Consider the following 18,849-nt stretch of genomic DNA (forward strand, 5'->3'; position numbering starts at 1 on the left):
TGGCGGACAAAAAAAATGGCGGACAAAAAAATGGTGGACAGCCTTGCTTGGCGACCCCCGTGAAATGGTCGATTGACCCCAAATGGGGTCCCGACCCACAGGTTGAGAACCACTGATTTAATGTAAGCTGATGTTAGGAAATAACAATGTATTGTTTTAAGATACTGGTTCTAGAAAAATTTGTAAACACTTAGAAGAAAGACAGAGAATCTATTATACAGGGGAGTTAAGGTACAGGTATTTAAAAATACCTAATAATATTCACATAAAGATTCAGAATTTTTATGGAGAGAAAAGCACTACCTCAAATCGGATGGAAACTAATCAAGGAGAGAAGCAACCTAGAACTAAGGAGAAACTTCCTGACAGTTAGAACAATTAACCAGTGGAACAACCTGCCTCCAGAAGCGGTGAATGCTCCAACACTGGAAATTTTTAAGAAGAGACTGGACAGCCATTTGTCTGAAATGGTATAGGGGTTCCTGCCTGAGCAGGGGGTTGGACTAGATGACCTCCAAAGTCCAACTTTATTATTATTATTATTATCATCATCATCATCATCATCATCATCATCATCATCATCATCATCATCATCATCATTATAAATCAACCCTAAGTGGAGGACTATCTGAGTAGTTGTGTTAAGCTGAATTTAGGAAAACAACACAATTTTAATCTTGGTATCTCTTTGCCATAACTAATTCTGGTATCTCTTTATTACTTTTAACAGCTTTCTATATAGTGCAGAGGAAAAACAGATCAGTTGTACCATATCTGCTAAAAGTGAAAATCTTAACATAGGAGACTGGGATTTGCTACACTGGATGACACCTTGAATTAAATAGGCAGGTAAACTTCCATTACACTGATAAATAGGAAGGAAAAAAATCCATACCAATTGAAAGGCATGTATCATCTCTTATACAGAATAGATATCTATGCTGTGCAATCATCTAGAGAGGACATGCCAACAAAACTGGCTGTGGTGCGAAGTGAGGAAAACAGCAGCCAGAAGACAGACCTTACGGAATGTACTCTCAGGGGTACACCTAGTCAATCATCGTTGACATTTAAGAAAATGCCAACATTTTCTTTAACATTTATTTCTTTAAATAAGTATTTACCAACTAATACCTAGATCACGGGTGTCAAACTCGCCGCATCACATGACGTGTCGTGACTTTTTTCGCATTGCCGGAGCTGGGGTGGGCGTGACCTCCGCATGAGGCAACCGGCCTGCGGGCTGGCAGTTTGACACCCCTGACCTAGATGTTGGATCATCTCAATGTTAGTCTTATACTATTATTATTATGTTTAATATATTTTAGTTTTTAATTGTGAGGTATGTTTTTAGGCACCTATTTTATTATTACTGTACACTACCCAAAATTGTAGAATGAGCAGATATAAGAATAAACAAAACAAATACAAATGAACATTACTGGTTTAGTTTTACCTTAGCTCGAGGCCAGAACATGAGTGTTCAGTTGAAAAAAACATTTGAGAATATTCTTCATTATTACATATTGTATTGTCAAGTTTGCAATCTGCACTGTTTAGATTTTGTTGTAGTTTCAAAGAAGTTGATTCCTCCTCCTCCTCACTCAATGAAACAGTAAGATCTGTGCTGCTACTTAAACTTTTATCTTCCTCCTGCAGTATATTTTTGTCCAATTGTATGGTGCTCCCCAAAACTGTAACAAAAACATTTTTTGAACTATTAAATCTAAATATTTATTTATAAACAATTAGAATAATGTCCTGAACCTGTCTAGAACATTATTACAGGGCAGAAAACCTGTTTTTTTAACATTGTGTTTCCCCAAAAATAAAAATAAATTAATATGGCTAAAGAAAGGCATACTGGATAGTTTGTAAAACCACCCACCATGATAAATTTAGGACAAACCATCTCACAATATACCTATTGGATGAATATTTTAGAAAACAATACCACCTTTTAAAATTCTATTTAGAAATTACCACAATACCTGGAAAGAATAACAAAAGAATAACAGAATATTTTCTTGCAGCTTAATGAGATTAATTTCTACCCTCCATTTTAAATTGTATACATTCTGAATTGTCCTAGAGAGAACCTAAAGATGAAATTGCAATTCTTCAATCAGCAGAACTATAGCCATTTCGTTAAGATTTGATGAGACAAGAAATGCTTACTTTAAAAAAATTAACAAAAACCTAACTTCAAATCTTGTCATAAACAAGACTGATTTCTATGCCAAACAAAATACATACCTAATATCAGAAGTATGGAATCATTAGATATTTAAAAGGCCAAGTTACTATGTATTGAATAATAATACTATACTTTTTACAAAGTTTTTGATTATGCTCTCTTACACTTTTATACTCCTTTAAATAATAAAGAAAACATGAGAAACATCTCTGTGGCTGAGTTCTCAGAAAACAATTCCAAATAAAGCAAGGTTACAAATAAATCAAACATAATGGAAACAGTATAGTAGTGCCTAACTGCGTTCCTATTATCTTTTTGCTATTCAAAAAGTACATTTTTTTATTTGTAGACCCTACAGTTATGGGACAACATCATCAAAACTACAGCTGAAAGATGGCTTTCTTCCTTTTCTTTATAAGCCCTGAAGGTATATCATCTTTATACCTGGGAATTTTTCTTCTGAGCACTCATTGGCAGAAACAAGTAAGTCAGGATCACCAATCAACGAGATGGGCTCTTTAGTTCCTTGTTCATATTGTAAAGAATGTTCACGGGTCAATGATTTGCAGGGACTGTAACTTTTCAAACTGGTGGATCTGTTCTCAAAACTTAATTTTCTGTGTAGCAGAGATTTAGGTTCAGGGTGGGCCTTGTTTTCCACAAAATTATTGCTGTCATTATTTGCTATACTTTCCCCTGTTAAACAAGTTCTTTCATTCTCATATGATACACTGGATGTGATTGGCATTTCTTCAGCTTTCAGCAGAGATGTCTTCCCATCTATTTTGTCAGACTTATTTGAGCACTGTAGATCACTATTAGTTTGAACTACACAGCTGTCTGTCATATAGCAGCTCTGTGATGGTTGTCTATAGGAATATGGGTCAGAAATTGAAAAGCTCTTTGTGAGCTCAGACTTCTGCAGTGCACCAAAATCTTCCACGCTTGAGACAGCTGACATTTGGCGACCCATAAAGATAGTTGCTGAATGATATAGTCCTCTTGACATCGCTGTCCTGGTATTAATTCCTGACTGCCTTGCTTCTGGAATCATCTGAAAAACAGTTGGAAATCAAGAAAGTGTTTTCTATTTTTTTCATTATTATTATAGAAGATAGGAATTGTTTGAAAAATACTCCTTTTTAAAAAAAAAAGATTAATAATAATGCATTAAACCTCTGTGCCATCAGATTCTCAATGACTCTGGTTGGCTTACAAAAAAATACAATAAAACATAAAAAATAAAGAAAAGAGATGGCAAGGGCAATGAAGTAAGGGCTCTCCACTCCATTGAACATAAGCAGTATATAGCAATGCAACATGCATTGTCAGGTTAAGTTTCAGATGTGCTCTGAGGAGGTTAGCAACATAGCTAGCAATAGGTCAGCACACATTCATTGCCTGACAAAGCATACCTGGAAGAAATTTACGCTATAGATGTGCAAATTATTCCAAGTAGAAAAAGTTTCAAGTTCAGTAGTTACAACAAAACCTGGCTATTTTGAAAAATATTATTTCAATTTGCAAGTTCTGTGAATGTTCTGTTATTTTCGGGTTTAGCTAACAACAGCAGTAGCTACAGTAGTTAAATTAGATTAGAAATGAGAAGGAATGCCAACGTGCTGGGGGGGGGGAGAAAGTAATGTAAACATGTCTGAAGGCCAGTTTGGATTTGGCTTTACTACTACAGAGGGAGGACCAGGATATAGCAACCAACCAACACACACTGACTAATCTGCTCTATTACTGAGATTCGTTGAATGCTTCAAGCACCTCCCCCATAGCAATATTTTTGCAATGTTAACTTAAGCATAAGGCTTCATTAGTTAGAGAAACAAAAAAGACTGCCCTTTCCCACTGTGGGTTTTCAGTTCAACAAATGACAGAATTAAGTGTTAGAGATCCTTAGTCTGAAACCTTGTCGGGTATAGGAATCCAGGATTCACCCTTTAAAGTTAAAACACCTTTTGCCCTTTCCCTCAATATGGAAAAAATGTTTGCTTTAATTAGGGGAAATTAATTCTTCCAATGAGGTGTGCGTACTAGGTTGATAGCACAACAATACTTGCTGGGCTGTACATATATGCATGCACATACATTATTAGAGTGCTTTCATTTTAAATCAAGCTTTACTTTTATGGTTTAATCCTCTCTTCCCAGCCTCATGAGCTAGAAAAGCAGAGGGGAAACTGAGAGGGACAGAGAGAGAAGACAGAGGCTTATTGATCAAGAGAGGTGGAAGCATCACTCAAGTGTCTTTGCCACTGCTGCAGTGTGCAAATTCTCCTGCTGACTAGTAGTAGGGTATCTTAAGTAGAACAAGATACTGCCTTAGTGGGTAAACCAACATTGGTATGCAAACAAAATACTTCAAAGGCATGCTATTGCACAGGTAATGACTTTATATAACTTTCAGCACCTCTAAATGGATACTTTCTTCCACTACAAAATGGTTATATCTTCAGCAAGCAAGTTGAGCCCTTTGCATAGAAAATGCTGGAATCACTGTAAGCAACGGGACCCCAATAAGCATGCACTGCATTCCAGACACATGGCTTACTTGAAGATGGGTTCGCGCCTTTTACCTCTTTTCACCTTGCACTGGTGCAGTAGCCACCCACAAGAAGGTACTGGTTCAGAATGAGGAACTTTAGGTACTTACATGAGGGGGGTATGACTATGATGCATTGCAATGAGAAGTAGCTATCAGTGTGGCAAAACCGAATGGTTTCAAGATCACAAACAATGGAAACAATCGTCCACAGTTTATCAGCATTAGCTGTATTGCCTCCAAACAGCAAATGTGTGGGATGGTCTTGGCAGGATGGAAACCAACGTAAACATTACGCCTTTGGCCCATGACTGTTGTCACCTTTCATGTGGCTATATCAGGGGTAGACAACCTTGGCTCTTTTATGACTCGTGAACTTCAACTCCCAGAATTCCTGAGCCAGCATGGCTGGCTCAGGAATTCTGGGAGTTGAAGTCCACGAGTCATAAAAGAGCCAAGGTTGCCTACCCCTGGGCTATACAAATGCTACTTCAGCACCTCATCCCCCAAGAGACCATCGTACATTGGAACTCTATCTAATGTTGGCACTGCTTGAGCACATCCAACCAACCAGATGCATTAGACAACTCTTCTGAAAATCCATACAGGAAATTCTTGATATACGACCTTAATGGACCTTATTACGGTTATAAGTCATGACAATCAGTTCCAATTTTACAATCTTTTTGCCACAGTTGTTAAGCAATACCACAATTGTTTAGCAAACCCGTTGTTCACTATGGGGCATTTTTTTTTTGCCAAAAAGTGGAACTAATTGCTGTTGTCAGGAGAAATGTCATAAATTGCAGTCACATGATCACAGGATGCTATAAATGGCTGTAACAAGAGGCTGGTTGCCAAGTGCCTGAAATGCCTGTGGTTGCCAAGTGCTTGTGGTCACATAACTATGGGGGAGGAGGGGATGGTGGAGCCATCAGAACTTTGGAACTGGATTGTAAGTACTTTTGGGGGGGAGGAATCCATCGTAATTTCAATGATCGTTAAGTGATCGATTTAGGTTGAAGGCTACCTGTATGCAGCCAATAGACCTTTCAAATTGCTTGGACAGTTTTGTTGACTTCAACTTTAGTGTCTTGCTTATGTTGAGCTTCAGGTGGATTTAAAATGAAAACACATCAGCACTTGTTTGATTGGTTTGTTAAACTTTGAGATACATATATATAGTGTTATGCATGATCTTGCATTCTATTAATGTTGAGTTCTGATTGCATTTAAAAATAAAAAAATAACTTCAACATACATGACAGGGCCATGCTGAATTTACTGAATGATCTGCAGAGTTCTAATATGTGAACAGCTTTGCCTAAAGTTGCTTGAATCTCAACAGTGTCTAGAGCACAAGCTGAGGAGGAAGAATGATCAAATTCTTGCTCCTATGCTTAGAGAAGTGTTTTTGTTTCTATATGCTGTCGTTTGGATCCTAGCCAGCATTTGTAAAAGCTATCACCCTCATACAGAGGATTAATAAATTTAAAATGAACAGTGACAGATCACAAACAATTCACAGTATAATACTATAATAATCTTAAAGTACTCTATGGCTTTTGCATATCTATTGTAAAATATTTAAAAAAACATTCGGATAAATATTTATGTATCATTATATAAAAATGGACACACGGAAAATTAGTATTTTAGAATTCTATCCATACTGTTTCATAAATATATGAACGGAATGAATGTTTATATTATCTAGGTCTACTTATCTAGTTCAAGGTTGGTGAAGCTCTTTGCTCTGTATATAAGGAAGAATGGTCTAAATTCAAGGTTTCAACACCTTTTTAATCTACAACCAGGAAAAAAGAAATCTATAACCTCAGATTAACAACTGCTAATGCAATGAAGAAAACCTTCCTGCCACTATTAAACACATCTCCCCACACGCACACACATACACACACATGAAATAGTGTTGCCTCTGTTTCTTTCCTGATAAGAGTCTTAAATACCAAACAGTTAAATGCATAATAACATTTACTGGCAGCAAGACAGCCTGCTTAGCTGATACATAAAGCAGGTAAAAGGAGGAAAAGTTAATTTCTTGGCTGAATGATTCCATCGGTAGCTATAGGGCAAACTAGAAAGTCTTTCAGTAAAGTAGCAGTTGATTCTTCTATCAATCTGCAGCACACATACTCTTCCAAGGAATGCATTAAATATGAAAATCATATCCTGTTATCATCTGTTTCCAGCTTTCAGCCCAGTAAGCTTTCCTTAATGAATGTTGTAGCCTAAGGGACAAGCATGCTGTTGGCTTTTCTGAATAATGGAGTGATGCTACCCATTTTGGCTTATTACAATATCGACTAGCTGAGGGGGTTTCACATATAGTCACAAGTGACTACTCTTGCCAGCATGCTCCAAGTTATTACAAGATGTTTTTAGTCATTTCATCTAAAAGAGCTTTCCTGCTTTTAGGGAAGAAAAACAGTTCTGGTCTTGAACTGTATCATTTATATGGAGATAGGAGGGGGGATTAGAAGGCTGCATTACCACAGATATATAGCGGAATATATTTGAGTATTACTTGTCGGCTTTGTCCACGGTTTAGGTATGCAATCTTTGCTTTTTAGAGGGAAAAGAAAGGTCAAAATGTATGAAATTATAAATTCAACGTATTTCAATTAAAATTTACAAGACTTTGCCACACTATTTTGAGTCTAGAACTTAAGAATACTAGATGAATGGAATGCTGGAAAGTGAGGGTTTCAATTGCTATTTATTAATTTCACAATGAAAGCCTTTGCTTCTTACCTAAAATCATACTATTTATATGGCATGTGAGAACAGCAACACAAGCTTTACAACCATTTTTTAAAAAAATGCAAAAACCTCCTAAATTAAGAGATTGTGTCTTCTATTCCACTGATTCAAAAAGAAATATAAACATGCCTAAATTTTCCCATTGAAATAATTGGAAAATAAAGAACAAGGAAAAATAAGGAATACAAATTAAAAAGAGAGAGAGAAAAAAAAAGGAAAATGAGGAAAATTGTCTTACATGCCTTAAGAATTTTCACATACCTGATGTTTAGGACCATCTCTCATCTCATGTTTTAACGTATCTTTTCTCTCAACTAACAGCCTATTTTTAATTTCTTTTTCATACTCTGCCTAGTATAAGGAGAGATTATAAATAATCATTAAGCATTTAGGTTGTGATGTAGCCAAAGCTAAACAGATGTGTCACTGATTCCAGCGGAAACCAATTAAGCATATGTTTTACCTCTTCCTTTAAATTACCTAAGTATTTTATATGATTGGTTTTGATGTAGGAATATGTAGTATACAGTATAAAAAAATTAACATGTTTAAAAGCATTCTGAATAACATTCTCATTTAAATATTCTACACATATTAATTTTAATCTTATTGAATACTGCATTTACCTCAAAATGTAAGAAGATGCTATAAATATGAGATGATTAACCAGAAAAAAGTTACCATTACTATATTCTCATGAATTTAAGACAACTCTCCAATTTTAAAGTTAATTTATTCAGAAATAGCTATGCTTACATTCAGATAAATACAGTATATAAAATGGTTCCAAAGCTAAAATAATGTTTATGTAAAAGCTTCCATTTTATTTAAAATTAACTATACTAGTTTATTCAAGTTTTTCATTAGTTGTTTGTATCTTCTAAATAAACAACCATAGCCAAACTGTATATTTTTACACTTTTATATAAGAATTATCTAAAACTACACAAAATGTTTTAGAACTTTGTTAATTTCTTCTCCAGATTTTGAAACAAAATTCTGTTTTAGATAGTATGTTCATAATAGACCTTTCTTAGATTCAAAGATCATAAGAACTACGAATTAAAATGTGTATATTTGGCAAAACGCAATGAAATGATGATACAGTAAATTCAGTATAAGACCTTCTAAAACATAATGAGCATTTGAGAATGATTTAATAGCTATTAAAAATCACATGATGTAAATGGGGTAGCACAGAATTACAAGAATTTGAAATAAAATGAAATGTCAAGAAGTGTTTTCACTACATTCTTTTAGGTCCTGTTTCACTGATATCACAATCAAATTGCATATTTAACAATTAAAGTTCAGGTACATAAATAATGTTGCAAGAGATATTCAAGACCCTTAAGCTCTCCAGCCCTACCTCATTTCCAAAGCTTTAAGAAGAGGAAAACAGATCTCTACTGCTATCCTTACCTATCAACTTATGTCACATAAGATTTCCCGAATAGGCAAAACAGACTCCTTCAAAGTTATTGCTAATTTATTACAGCTAGAACACATCATACCTTTAGCTTTGGAAGGGACTCTGATCTTGAAGCAAACTTCCTAATGTGAGCTTCAATACAATCAAATTCTTTTAATAAATCTTGGTTTCGGAGCAGAGAGTTCTTCTGACGTTCACATATTTCATTTAAATATTTTTTTAGATTTGCGTATTTCAATTTAGTTCTACACAGGGAGAAACAAAAAGTCAACCATAAACTGTAACAGCTTATTTTTGCAAAGAGAAACATTTCTTAAATACACACAGGATTATCAGAAGAATATTTAAAGTTAATGGTAGACAGAATTATAAAAACTAATTAGAATCAATGTTTGAGGTTATTCCCTTTTACTTTAAATATGAAAATTTACTTCTTCAAGACAATAATTTAAAATTTCTCCAACAAAGTATAATCCGGTTACAATCTGAGTGTACTTGCAGCCCAAGATCATCTCACTTTGTCTCTCCCCTTTCTTGCTTGCATAAGTTCAAGGAACAAAAACACCATTGCAAACAGAGGTAAGTCTAAATTAATCACGTCTGTCGTAGTCAAATTATACATGCACTGAGGAAGATAGGACTAACCAGACTCCTAAAATAGGACTTGGAGATGATAAGAATTAAATACACCTTCTTCCTTTGATTCTTTCAACCCAAAGTTTCTACAGAACATACTGGTTAGCATCCATCTGCTATCTTTAAAAAGAGTAATTATTAAATCCTTCACACAAGGTGTTTTGGATTACTTAAGAGCACATGCAAAACATTTTTAAACTATTAAAGACCTGCATTTTTTTCCAAGCTCACAAAACTGCTTCAGAAACTGCTTCTGACCGACTCTGCATAATGACATGTGAGCCTGTGAAAAAGACATGGTAGCTTAATTCAAAAAGAGATGTTTTGTACCTGCTGCCCACACATTTCAAGGAGTCTCTTTCAAAAAATTTGCATAGGTGTCACTCTGAACCACCAGAGTATTCTGGAGCTGTTTGGTTCTATGTCTGGAGATGGGCATATGTCATGCTTCCTTAGGGCAAGTTGCAATTCATCACAGCAAAGAACACCTTACTTATTAAATAGTCATTAAAATATATGCATGCCACAAGGAAGTTGTAACCTTAAGAAAGAGTAGAGACCCAAGGGAAATATCCAATGTCAGTGGGTTAAGTTATGTTTGGACAAGGAAAATTAAGTTTCTATCCAGGATTATAGCCACTGGAAACTGTAAGTATCTGATTCCCAAATTAAGATTCTGCCTACCTTCTAAAAAGTTTCAACAATACTGTAGTCTTTATTGTAAAGTAAGACTCCAGAAATACCAGGAAAGTAGGCTGCTAGTATTCTAGGCAAGTGGTCAGCCCAATATATTTGCTATCTATTTCTTCTGATCAACTTTATTTATTTTATTATTCATTCATTCATTCAATTTCTGTAGCCAGCCAAACTCAACCAAATGACTCTGGCAGGCTTGCAATTCTAAAATTATAAAATAATTAAAACAATTTAAAAATCATTAAAGCAATAAAAAAATCAACAAAATAAATAAACAGCAGCTATGATGATTAATCACTAATAGTAAAGCCAAGAAATAGGATTCTTAACATCTTCTGAGCCCTAGGTAGATAGCCCAGGTACATAGCCAAGTTTTTTTAATCTTTGCGAAATGCCAACAGGGTTGAGGTCATTCTAATCTCTATGGGGAGAATATTCCATAAGGCAGGGACTACAGCAGAAAAGGCCTGTCTTCTAGTTCCACCAGTCAACACTTTTTGGCTGATGCAGCATGCCCAATCTGAATTAGACTGGGCAGGTAGAAACTCTTGGAAAACGATCGTCCTTCAGGTAAGCCAGTCCCAAGCTATGTAGGACCTTAGAGGTGACAACCAGCACCTTGAATTGCACCCAGATTTAGAGGTCCAATATGATAACATGAGAAATGCTTTCTTCCGAATAGTTGAATTGCATATTCTTCACTTTTCCATGCAATTAAGTAATTTCAAACATAGCGGCTGACATGTATTTATATTATTATTTTTCTACATCATCTGGTCTGTTTTTATCCAGTAGTGAATCAGATTTAGGTTTTGCTTTCCCTGGGTGCCTTCTCTCCATTCATCTTCCCAATTCCAATTTTCAATATACACGCGTCCATAAAAATCTAACTATACATGCCAATCAGCACTATAATGCACCGTATTGTTAAATAAATTTTAGACATCAATATTTCCATGCTATATAATAATACATAGTAAAACTAATACAACTACATGCTGATTTATAAAGCTTACATGGAAGTATCAGGTGTGCTGTATTCAAGCATTTTTCTTTCCAGTTCCACCCTCTTTGATTCACTAAAACAAACAGAATGAAGTTACTGTATCTTCTATATACTGTAAATAATTTTACAGTACACAAAGGGAAACTATATAGCATTGTATAGCTTCCAGAATTTTGGGAGTTGTGTAGTATATAAATCTATATATCTTCATAAATAAATGCTCACAATGACCTTAAGACTCCTTTCTCCACCACATGTCCCAAATATTGATAATTATTATTAATCAAAATGCATTACAATTCTTATCTAGGCAAGATTATACAGTTATTAGAGATTACAATATCATGACAGATAATGAATGATTACAGATGAACATTTACTCTAGAATTATCTTTCAGAAATCACAAAATGTAAGAAATATTTATAATATCTAATCACATAGCACTGGGATTATGCCCTACTGAAAGATGTCAAATTAAATACACACATTAAGAAGTCCTTTGGCCCATATGTTGCAGGCAACTGTTTTCTCACATATTAATGCTATACATGCCCTAGTAACCAGAAAATATTTTAACATATTATTAAGGATGCGTCTGGAAGGACAACTATCTGCAATAACAAAAGTAAATTACCATGTTGTTTCCCAAATATAACAAAGTAAAAAATATGTATATCGCTGCAAACATTGCAGAAGCCACATGTTCTTTTTTTCTTTCCTGTTTCTCTTTCCTGAACAATGACTTCAATAAATAAAGAGGAAATAGTGATAACACGAGGGCAGAAAATATCCCTGAAAACCAATTTTTTTGAAACTATGAGGAAATCTATACTACTTTTTTAAAAAAAATAAACAATTACAGTTTTATATACAATCTAGCACAAACCGCAAAATCAGAACATTTTGTTCTAATTTGCTTTCAACAGTTTATTTTGTATTTTGATGGTTTTAGATATTGCTGTCTTATGACATTGTATAATTTTAAGTAGTTTATTTGATTCATCGCTTAATTCTTTATAAGCTGCAAGCTACGCTGAAGCGTATTTTGCAAGCTATTTTGAAATTTTTGTGTCAAAAGAAGTCTTATAGCACTGTAAACTAAGCTACCACACATGGGCAAAAAAACTGGATGAACAATAGATTACAAAAAAAGTAATACAGCAAATTATTAATATTTGCTGTCATTCCATACTCATCTCAGTTTTTGCATCCCATAGTGTCCCTACTTAAAGTCTAATTAAATGTATTATCACATTTAATTGTGATAATACACATTGTTTGGAGCATGATCCTGTATATATATATATATTAAAAATACTATAAATACAATGAGCAGGTACAAACACTGACTTATATCAGAGAAAATAAACAAATTTTTATTTCTATTTGTGCCAAACATATGATAAAGGTAAGATTAGTTGTGTTTGGTTAAAACTGGAAGCCTCAGTGGAAATATAGATTTTTAAACATGCTAATAGAGAGGATAAGCATAATACCTACAGCAGTGGTGGCGAACCTATGGCACGGGTGCCAGAGGCGGCACTCAGAGCTCTCTCTGTGGGCACGCGCGCCGTCGCCCCAGTCCTAGGCCTTCAGCTGGGTTTTATAAAACCTTTTTGCTTTATGTCTCTGCTGGTTCAATCAATCAGTCAATTTCAACTTCTCACGGGAAAAAAAAAGATCTTGCAAAGTTGGAATTGATTGATTGAACTTTTTAGTCCCACCCAGTCTGCTGTTACCACCGCAGCCACACCCACCCAATGGGCCACACCCACCTGGCACCTGACGATGCATAAGTGGGTTTTGGGTTGCAGTTTGGGCACTCGGTCTTTAAAAGGTTCGCCATCACTGACCTACAGTATCTATTGCCAAGAATATGAGTAAAAAAAATTAGACCCTTGCAGATGTTGTTGTGCCATAATTCCCATCTTCTTTGGTCATTGTCCATATTGGCTATAGTTGATGGAACTGGAATCCAGTATTAGGAGCAGGGCCTGCGCACTCTTAATGTAAAAGAGGCAATGTAAATTTAATATAAAGTTGCCAAAATGATTCCTTCTAAAAGATCCTTAACATTTTCAGACAGGAATCAATAGTATTTCTACTCTATAAAATTGCAGTATATGGCTTTTAAGATAGTATCAGCACAGTAAAAAAAAATCCTTTGATAAGTCATTAAAGTATATAGATGAGTAGAACTTGATACTGCAGGCAAACTATCATAGCCTTTTCAAAACTCTTCCTGCTATTAAGAAACATTGCAGCCAGACTGAATGGCAACCTAGATGCTCCTTAATGGATAGAGTGAACAGAAACTCAGACAATAGTTCCAACAGGTAATGAATGAGTTCAGAAAACCAAGTCTCTCAAAAGCACTCCAGTGACTAACCCAAAGATAGACTACACTGACTTACATTAGAACTAGAAAAGGCCACCGGTTCAATCAAATGAGAGAAACCCTGGCTAAAGTCATCAAGCTTGAATAACACTACACTTGTTGTTAATGACCTAATTAGAGCAGAAACAGTTACTGCTCAAAAACCTGTTTGCTAAAAGGATGGTAGAGTTGGAACCAACATGCTAGAATCGCATGTAACACAGACCTAATTAAAGGCAGCTGAAGCAAAAAAAACATATGAAATTAAAGACAACTAAAATAAAAACAAACTAGTTATACTAAAAGAGGAGAAGGAGGCTGTTCAAGTCACAGTAGGAACTGAAGCACTCAAATACACTATAAAACCTAAACATGGGCTTCTCCCTGAGGAGCTGGCTAAACCAAATCTTCCTCATAGGGATATCTGATCACACTGATTCTATAACCATAGATGATATTGATGTCCTTGATGAGAAGCCCACCTAGTAACTCTCAAACATTATATGAAGGTTTATAAATGCAAGCTAGGACTCCCACATACTCTGATGGATCAAGGAAATATGTTTGGAATAAGCATGCCCACCTAATGTCTTCCAAGCCACAACTCACCTTGACAAAAGTCTCAAATCAAACAGAGAATTTATAAGCACACCTGATTTTTCCTGTTAACTTCTTCATTTCTTTAGCAAGTGTCTGGGCCACGATGATCTTGGAGACCTACATTGCTATGGGTGTCTCTGGACATAAGACACTTCTTATGTTTTCTAATTGAGGGTACTTTATTTCAAATTTTTTGTCAATTTGCTTCATCCATATTTTCCTTCATGCTGTTTTTTGGGCCTTCCACTGGGTGGGCCACTTTCCCTACAGCTGAGTGTTAAAATAAAGGCAGTCTTCTGCCATTCTTCATATTTGTCCAATCTTTAGTCAGCCCTTTTTAGTTCATCCTGATATGGAGGTTGTTCACAATATCTTATGATATCAATTTTCTAACTGTCTTTAGGGAGATTCCAGTATATTGCAGTATACATGAGGAAAACATTAGCTTATTTAGGTACATTTTAGCTAGGTGAGAATTCATAACTTTGGGACTTATGAAATTCATTGATCCTTCACAGAACTTGGAGGTGCAGCTTTTATTAATCCCACCTCCTGGCATCCAACTCACAATTTATCAGAAACAATCAAGGCAATGTTTTGAAATGATCCAGAGAGAGAGACCTGGATTCAGACTGGGATAGACAACAAACTTGATAAAGTGCAGCACAGCTGTTAGAAATTCCTCTCAGAGATTTAATCTTGCAGAGATTAAAGTACTTTCCAAAGGTAGCAGATTGTGATCTCTTCAAGATATGGGAGTTGCATGACATATTGACTAAAGTGATATCGGACATGACTCATAATATGCATACCTACAAACAAGGGTGCTAGAAAACAGTTGAGCTTTCCACTCCCAACCACACAACAACATTCACAATGTACTAAATTTTATCTCTGTGATTAGCACTATCCCCCAAAACAAAGAAAATCTCTATCTTGGGTATCAAAATGTCCACAAATCAGAATCACTGGACCACATCTCTCAATCCATTTCTGCAGCCTAATATAAGTTGACACAGAAATTCTGGAAAAAAAACAGATACAATCCCATCTGAGCAACAAAGATACAACAATCGCCAAGATTCGAATCAAAATGCCAATGTCTACCCAGATACCATCTATTCAAACATGTATGGCACTATCTGATCACTAAGAAGTACAGCATTTCAGGTAAACTGTTAGCTCCCTCTCACAAGAGATGGCGTGAATCATCAATTACACATTATCTTCTATCCTTATACCAAACAAACCCTCCAAAGAATGTTGCTTGTGTCAGTGATGCTCCAAAGCTACACTAGAGCAGGGCTCCCCAACCCCTGGGCCATGGACCAATCAGAACTGGGCTGAAGAAGTGGCAGGCGAGTGCACATGTGCGCACAGCTCCACTTATGTGCGCAGCAGGTGCATGAGCACAAGCACAGCACCATTCGTGGGGCTCACCCACCACTTGCCCAGAACCATCCCCTCTCCCCCCCCCTCGCAGGTCCACAAAGCCAGAAAGGTTAGAGACCACTGCACTAGAAAATTAAGGCAGAGAAAGTGATCTTGTGCAAGGTATAGAAAGAAGCTATGCTCAATAGCTATGGAGAGGAACAATATTACTGAAACTAGTTCTGATGAATCTGAGTCCCTACCTCAACAAAAATAGTCTCCTTAGAAGCAGGTAACCACTAGGACCAAGCCTAATTGGTCAAACACAGCATTAACAAACAGAGTTTAAGACCAGTGTTTGGAAGTTGGGCCTATAAAACAAGGTAACATAAAGATTGGTGATGCTACTTTTAAACAGCAAATATGTCTAAGCTTCACCTACATTTTACTGCCTTACCTTACCAAGTATTACACTGCCAGGAATTGTGAGACGTGTAGTAACCTGACATGTGTAGCCAAATTTTCATGTTAGCTGATGGCAATATAGGCTACCTACATTAGTTATAACCCTCATATCAGAGCTGGCTAAGGTATATACTAGATGAAATTCAAATTGCAGATGGAGAATGTTCAGCCTCCAAGCTGCTAATCTGTATATATTTTGGGACCCCATAATCTATCCAGTTCAGCCTAGATTGCCCTATTTATTTTAATGGCTGTCACTATAATCATTCTTGACTTATGACCTCTTCCAAGTTCCTTACAAACCACTTTTGAAGTTATAATGGACTTCCTCAGAGCTACTCACAACCTGGTTTTGAAGTTCTGACAACCACCTCCCCTTACAGCCATGTGATCACATTTTGGCCACTTGGCAACTAGCCCACTATTTCACAATCACATGACCATGATTTTTTTTACCATTTTTTGCCAGAAACTAGTGTTTAATTCTGCTTTCCAGCAAAAAGCCCACCAGCCATTGGTTAAAATGGATTCATTTAACAATGCCAGCGTTCACTTAAGGATTTCAGCATTGCTTAATGACTCTGAAAATAGATCATGAAATCAGGTATTATCATGTGGTGACCTGCTTAATGACTGCCATAACTTATAACTGTAATTCTGGACTCAATTACAATAGTAAGTCAAGGACTATCAGTACTTTCTTCACAGCTGTTTAAATCCTAAAATCCTCTGGCAATTAGTCAAGCCTGGTTGTAACCTGATGTAAAGAGATCCCAAAATGTTCTGCATAGATTTGATGACTCAGGATCCTACTTTATTAAAATATAATTGTTAGATATTAGCATCTATTCGCACTAGGAAAGCTACAACTTCTAACCTTATCATTCCTTAAAATCTAATCATTTTTCAATTAACCTTTATATTTGAACCAGTAGCTGTTCGCATGAAATCAGACTATATAGATATATCAACTCCATTCATGTAACAAACTCTCAATTTGAAATTTAAAAATCCAGGCTTAAGAAATGTCCCTATAGAGGAGGATAATTACTCTTTTCTGGATTTTTCCTTTAATCAAAAAGGAAGTAAACATGGGCACTCAATAGTCTGATACAAGAGTAATAGCAGTTCCAAGAAGATAAAAAGTCAGAATCAAAACATTTCAATTTAACACACATTAATATACAATTTAATACATTACAATTTAATACATTAAAGAATTAAGCAGAGTGTCCAGGATATTTGCTTTTTAAAATCAACAGCTATCTAAATGGAACCATCAACTTGGAAAATATTTTCATGGGAACTCCCTAGAACTTTGAAAAATGATTAGACCCCTGTCAACCACTTGGAGACAAAGCAAACCTTCATCAAACAGGAGATTCTAAATATAGTTTCCAAGATTATTCAAGCTTCCCAGTCAATACCTAAGATGCTGCCTAGATAACTTCTATAGAACCCATTTAAGAAAGAGTTGAGTCATCAAGCAAGTCAGTAAGTTCTCTAAAATTTCCTGCTCCCAGTAAAGCAGGGGTCTTCAAACTTGGCCCTTTTATGACTTGTGGACTTCAGCTCCCAGAATTCCTCAGCCAGACGTGCTGTCTGAGGAATTCTGGGAGTTGAAGTCCACAAGTCATAAAAGGGCCAAGTTTGAAGACCCCTGCAGTAAAGTCTACCTTCTTTCAGATGTAAGCAAGAGTGGCAACAAATAAAAGTACTGTTACACCTATGTTCTGGCTGGAATTTTCCCTCTTGGATATCAGTCTCTTTGTTTGGCTGGCAGAAGCTCCCTTGTCTTGTCAGCTTCCACAAAAGTCATGTGCATCAGGAGGATTTGTCCCACAGTGATTCTCTTCTTTCTCCAGCAAATCTTCAGACCAACCCTGAATATAGTCATTTCAAAAATCTTGCCCAAGCTCTCTTGGAAAACAAACCTTCAAGAGCCAAAATTTAGATCCATCTTTGCCAGTTTTTTTTATCTCTCTCCTCCATTCTGCCCAGGCTTTTAAGTTTCCATCTTAAGAGTGTTCACCCAGTACAGCTTCTAGGAACTTTCAAAACCTAACATCCAACTATAATGTTAGACTGGAAAACAATTAAATGCACACATTTTGAATAGCCAGGTTTATTATGTTTAAGGTTAATTAAATGTGACTGTGAAATAGAGTCACATTTAATTTTTGTCTTGGACTCGCTAATATTTGGAGTATAGCCCCAGATACTGACAAAGTAGACCAAAGACTACTTCGTGGTAATACAGAAAAATATAGAATAGACACCATCACTACCAGAAGGATTTGTAACAGGCTGACCAACCGCTCTCAACATGTACTCCTCAATGGAACTACATCTACATGGAGGGAAGTAAGCAGTGGAGTACCACAAGGTTCTGTCTTAGGCCCAGTACTCTTCAACATCTTCATAAATGATTTAGATGATGGGATAGAAGGGGAACTCACCAAATTTGCAGACAACACTAAACTGGGAAGAATAACCAATACTTTAGAAGATAGATTCAAGATCCATAGGAATCTTGAGACTTCCGGTGGCAGGCGATTTCGTCGGTCGCAGCTGTTTGCTGCCTCCCGCCTGTTTTGCGTAAAAGCCGGTTTGACAGCTAGCATCTGCTGTCAAACGGCTTGATACCTTTCCCCTGGGCATAAGGGGATAGGTGAGCTGCCCGGGGTAGGAGTTGAGTTCCCGAGTCGTCCTATATGGACGATGTAGGCGAGA

The 18,849-nt window shown here is 36.2% G+C and overlaps 1 protein-coding gene across 1 annotated transcript in view; it reads right to left on the reverse strand.

Annotated features, from left to right (window-relative positions):
* The window catches only part of KIZ (kizuna centrosomal protein), a 58,409-nt gene that overhangs the window by 35,703 nt on the left and 3,857 nt on the right, over positions 1–18,849 (reverse strand). The window contains exons 2-6 of the mRNA XM_015827137.1: positions 11,313–11,375; positions 9,047–9,209; positions 7,794–7,883; positions 2,642–3,251; positions 1,457–1,694 (exon numbers count right to left, since the gene is read on the reverse strand). Coding sequence (XP_015682623.1) covers positions 1,457–1,694; positions 2,642–3,251; positions 7,794–7,883; positions 9,047–9,209; positions 11,313–11,375 — 1,164 coding nt within the window. The remainder of the gene's footprint in view (positions 1–1,456; positions 1,695–2,641; positions 3,252–7,793; positions 7,884–9,046; positions 9,210–11,312; positions 11,376–18,849) is intronic.

Source organism: Protobothrops mucrosquamatus, unplaced genomic scaffold (genome assembly GCF_001527695.2).
Source record: "Protobothrops mucrosquamatus isolate PMUCROS unplaced genomic scaffold, P.Mucros_1.0 scaffold_213, whole genome shotgun sequence".
Taxonomy (NCBI): Eukaryota; Metazoa; Chordata; class Lepidosauria; order Squamata; family Viperidae; genus Protobothrops; species Protobothrops mucrosquamatus.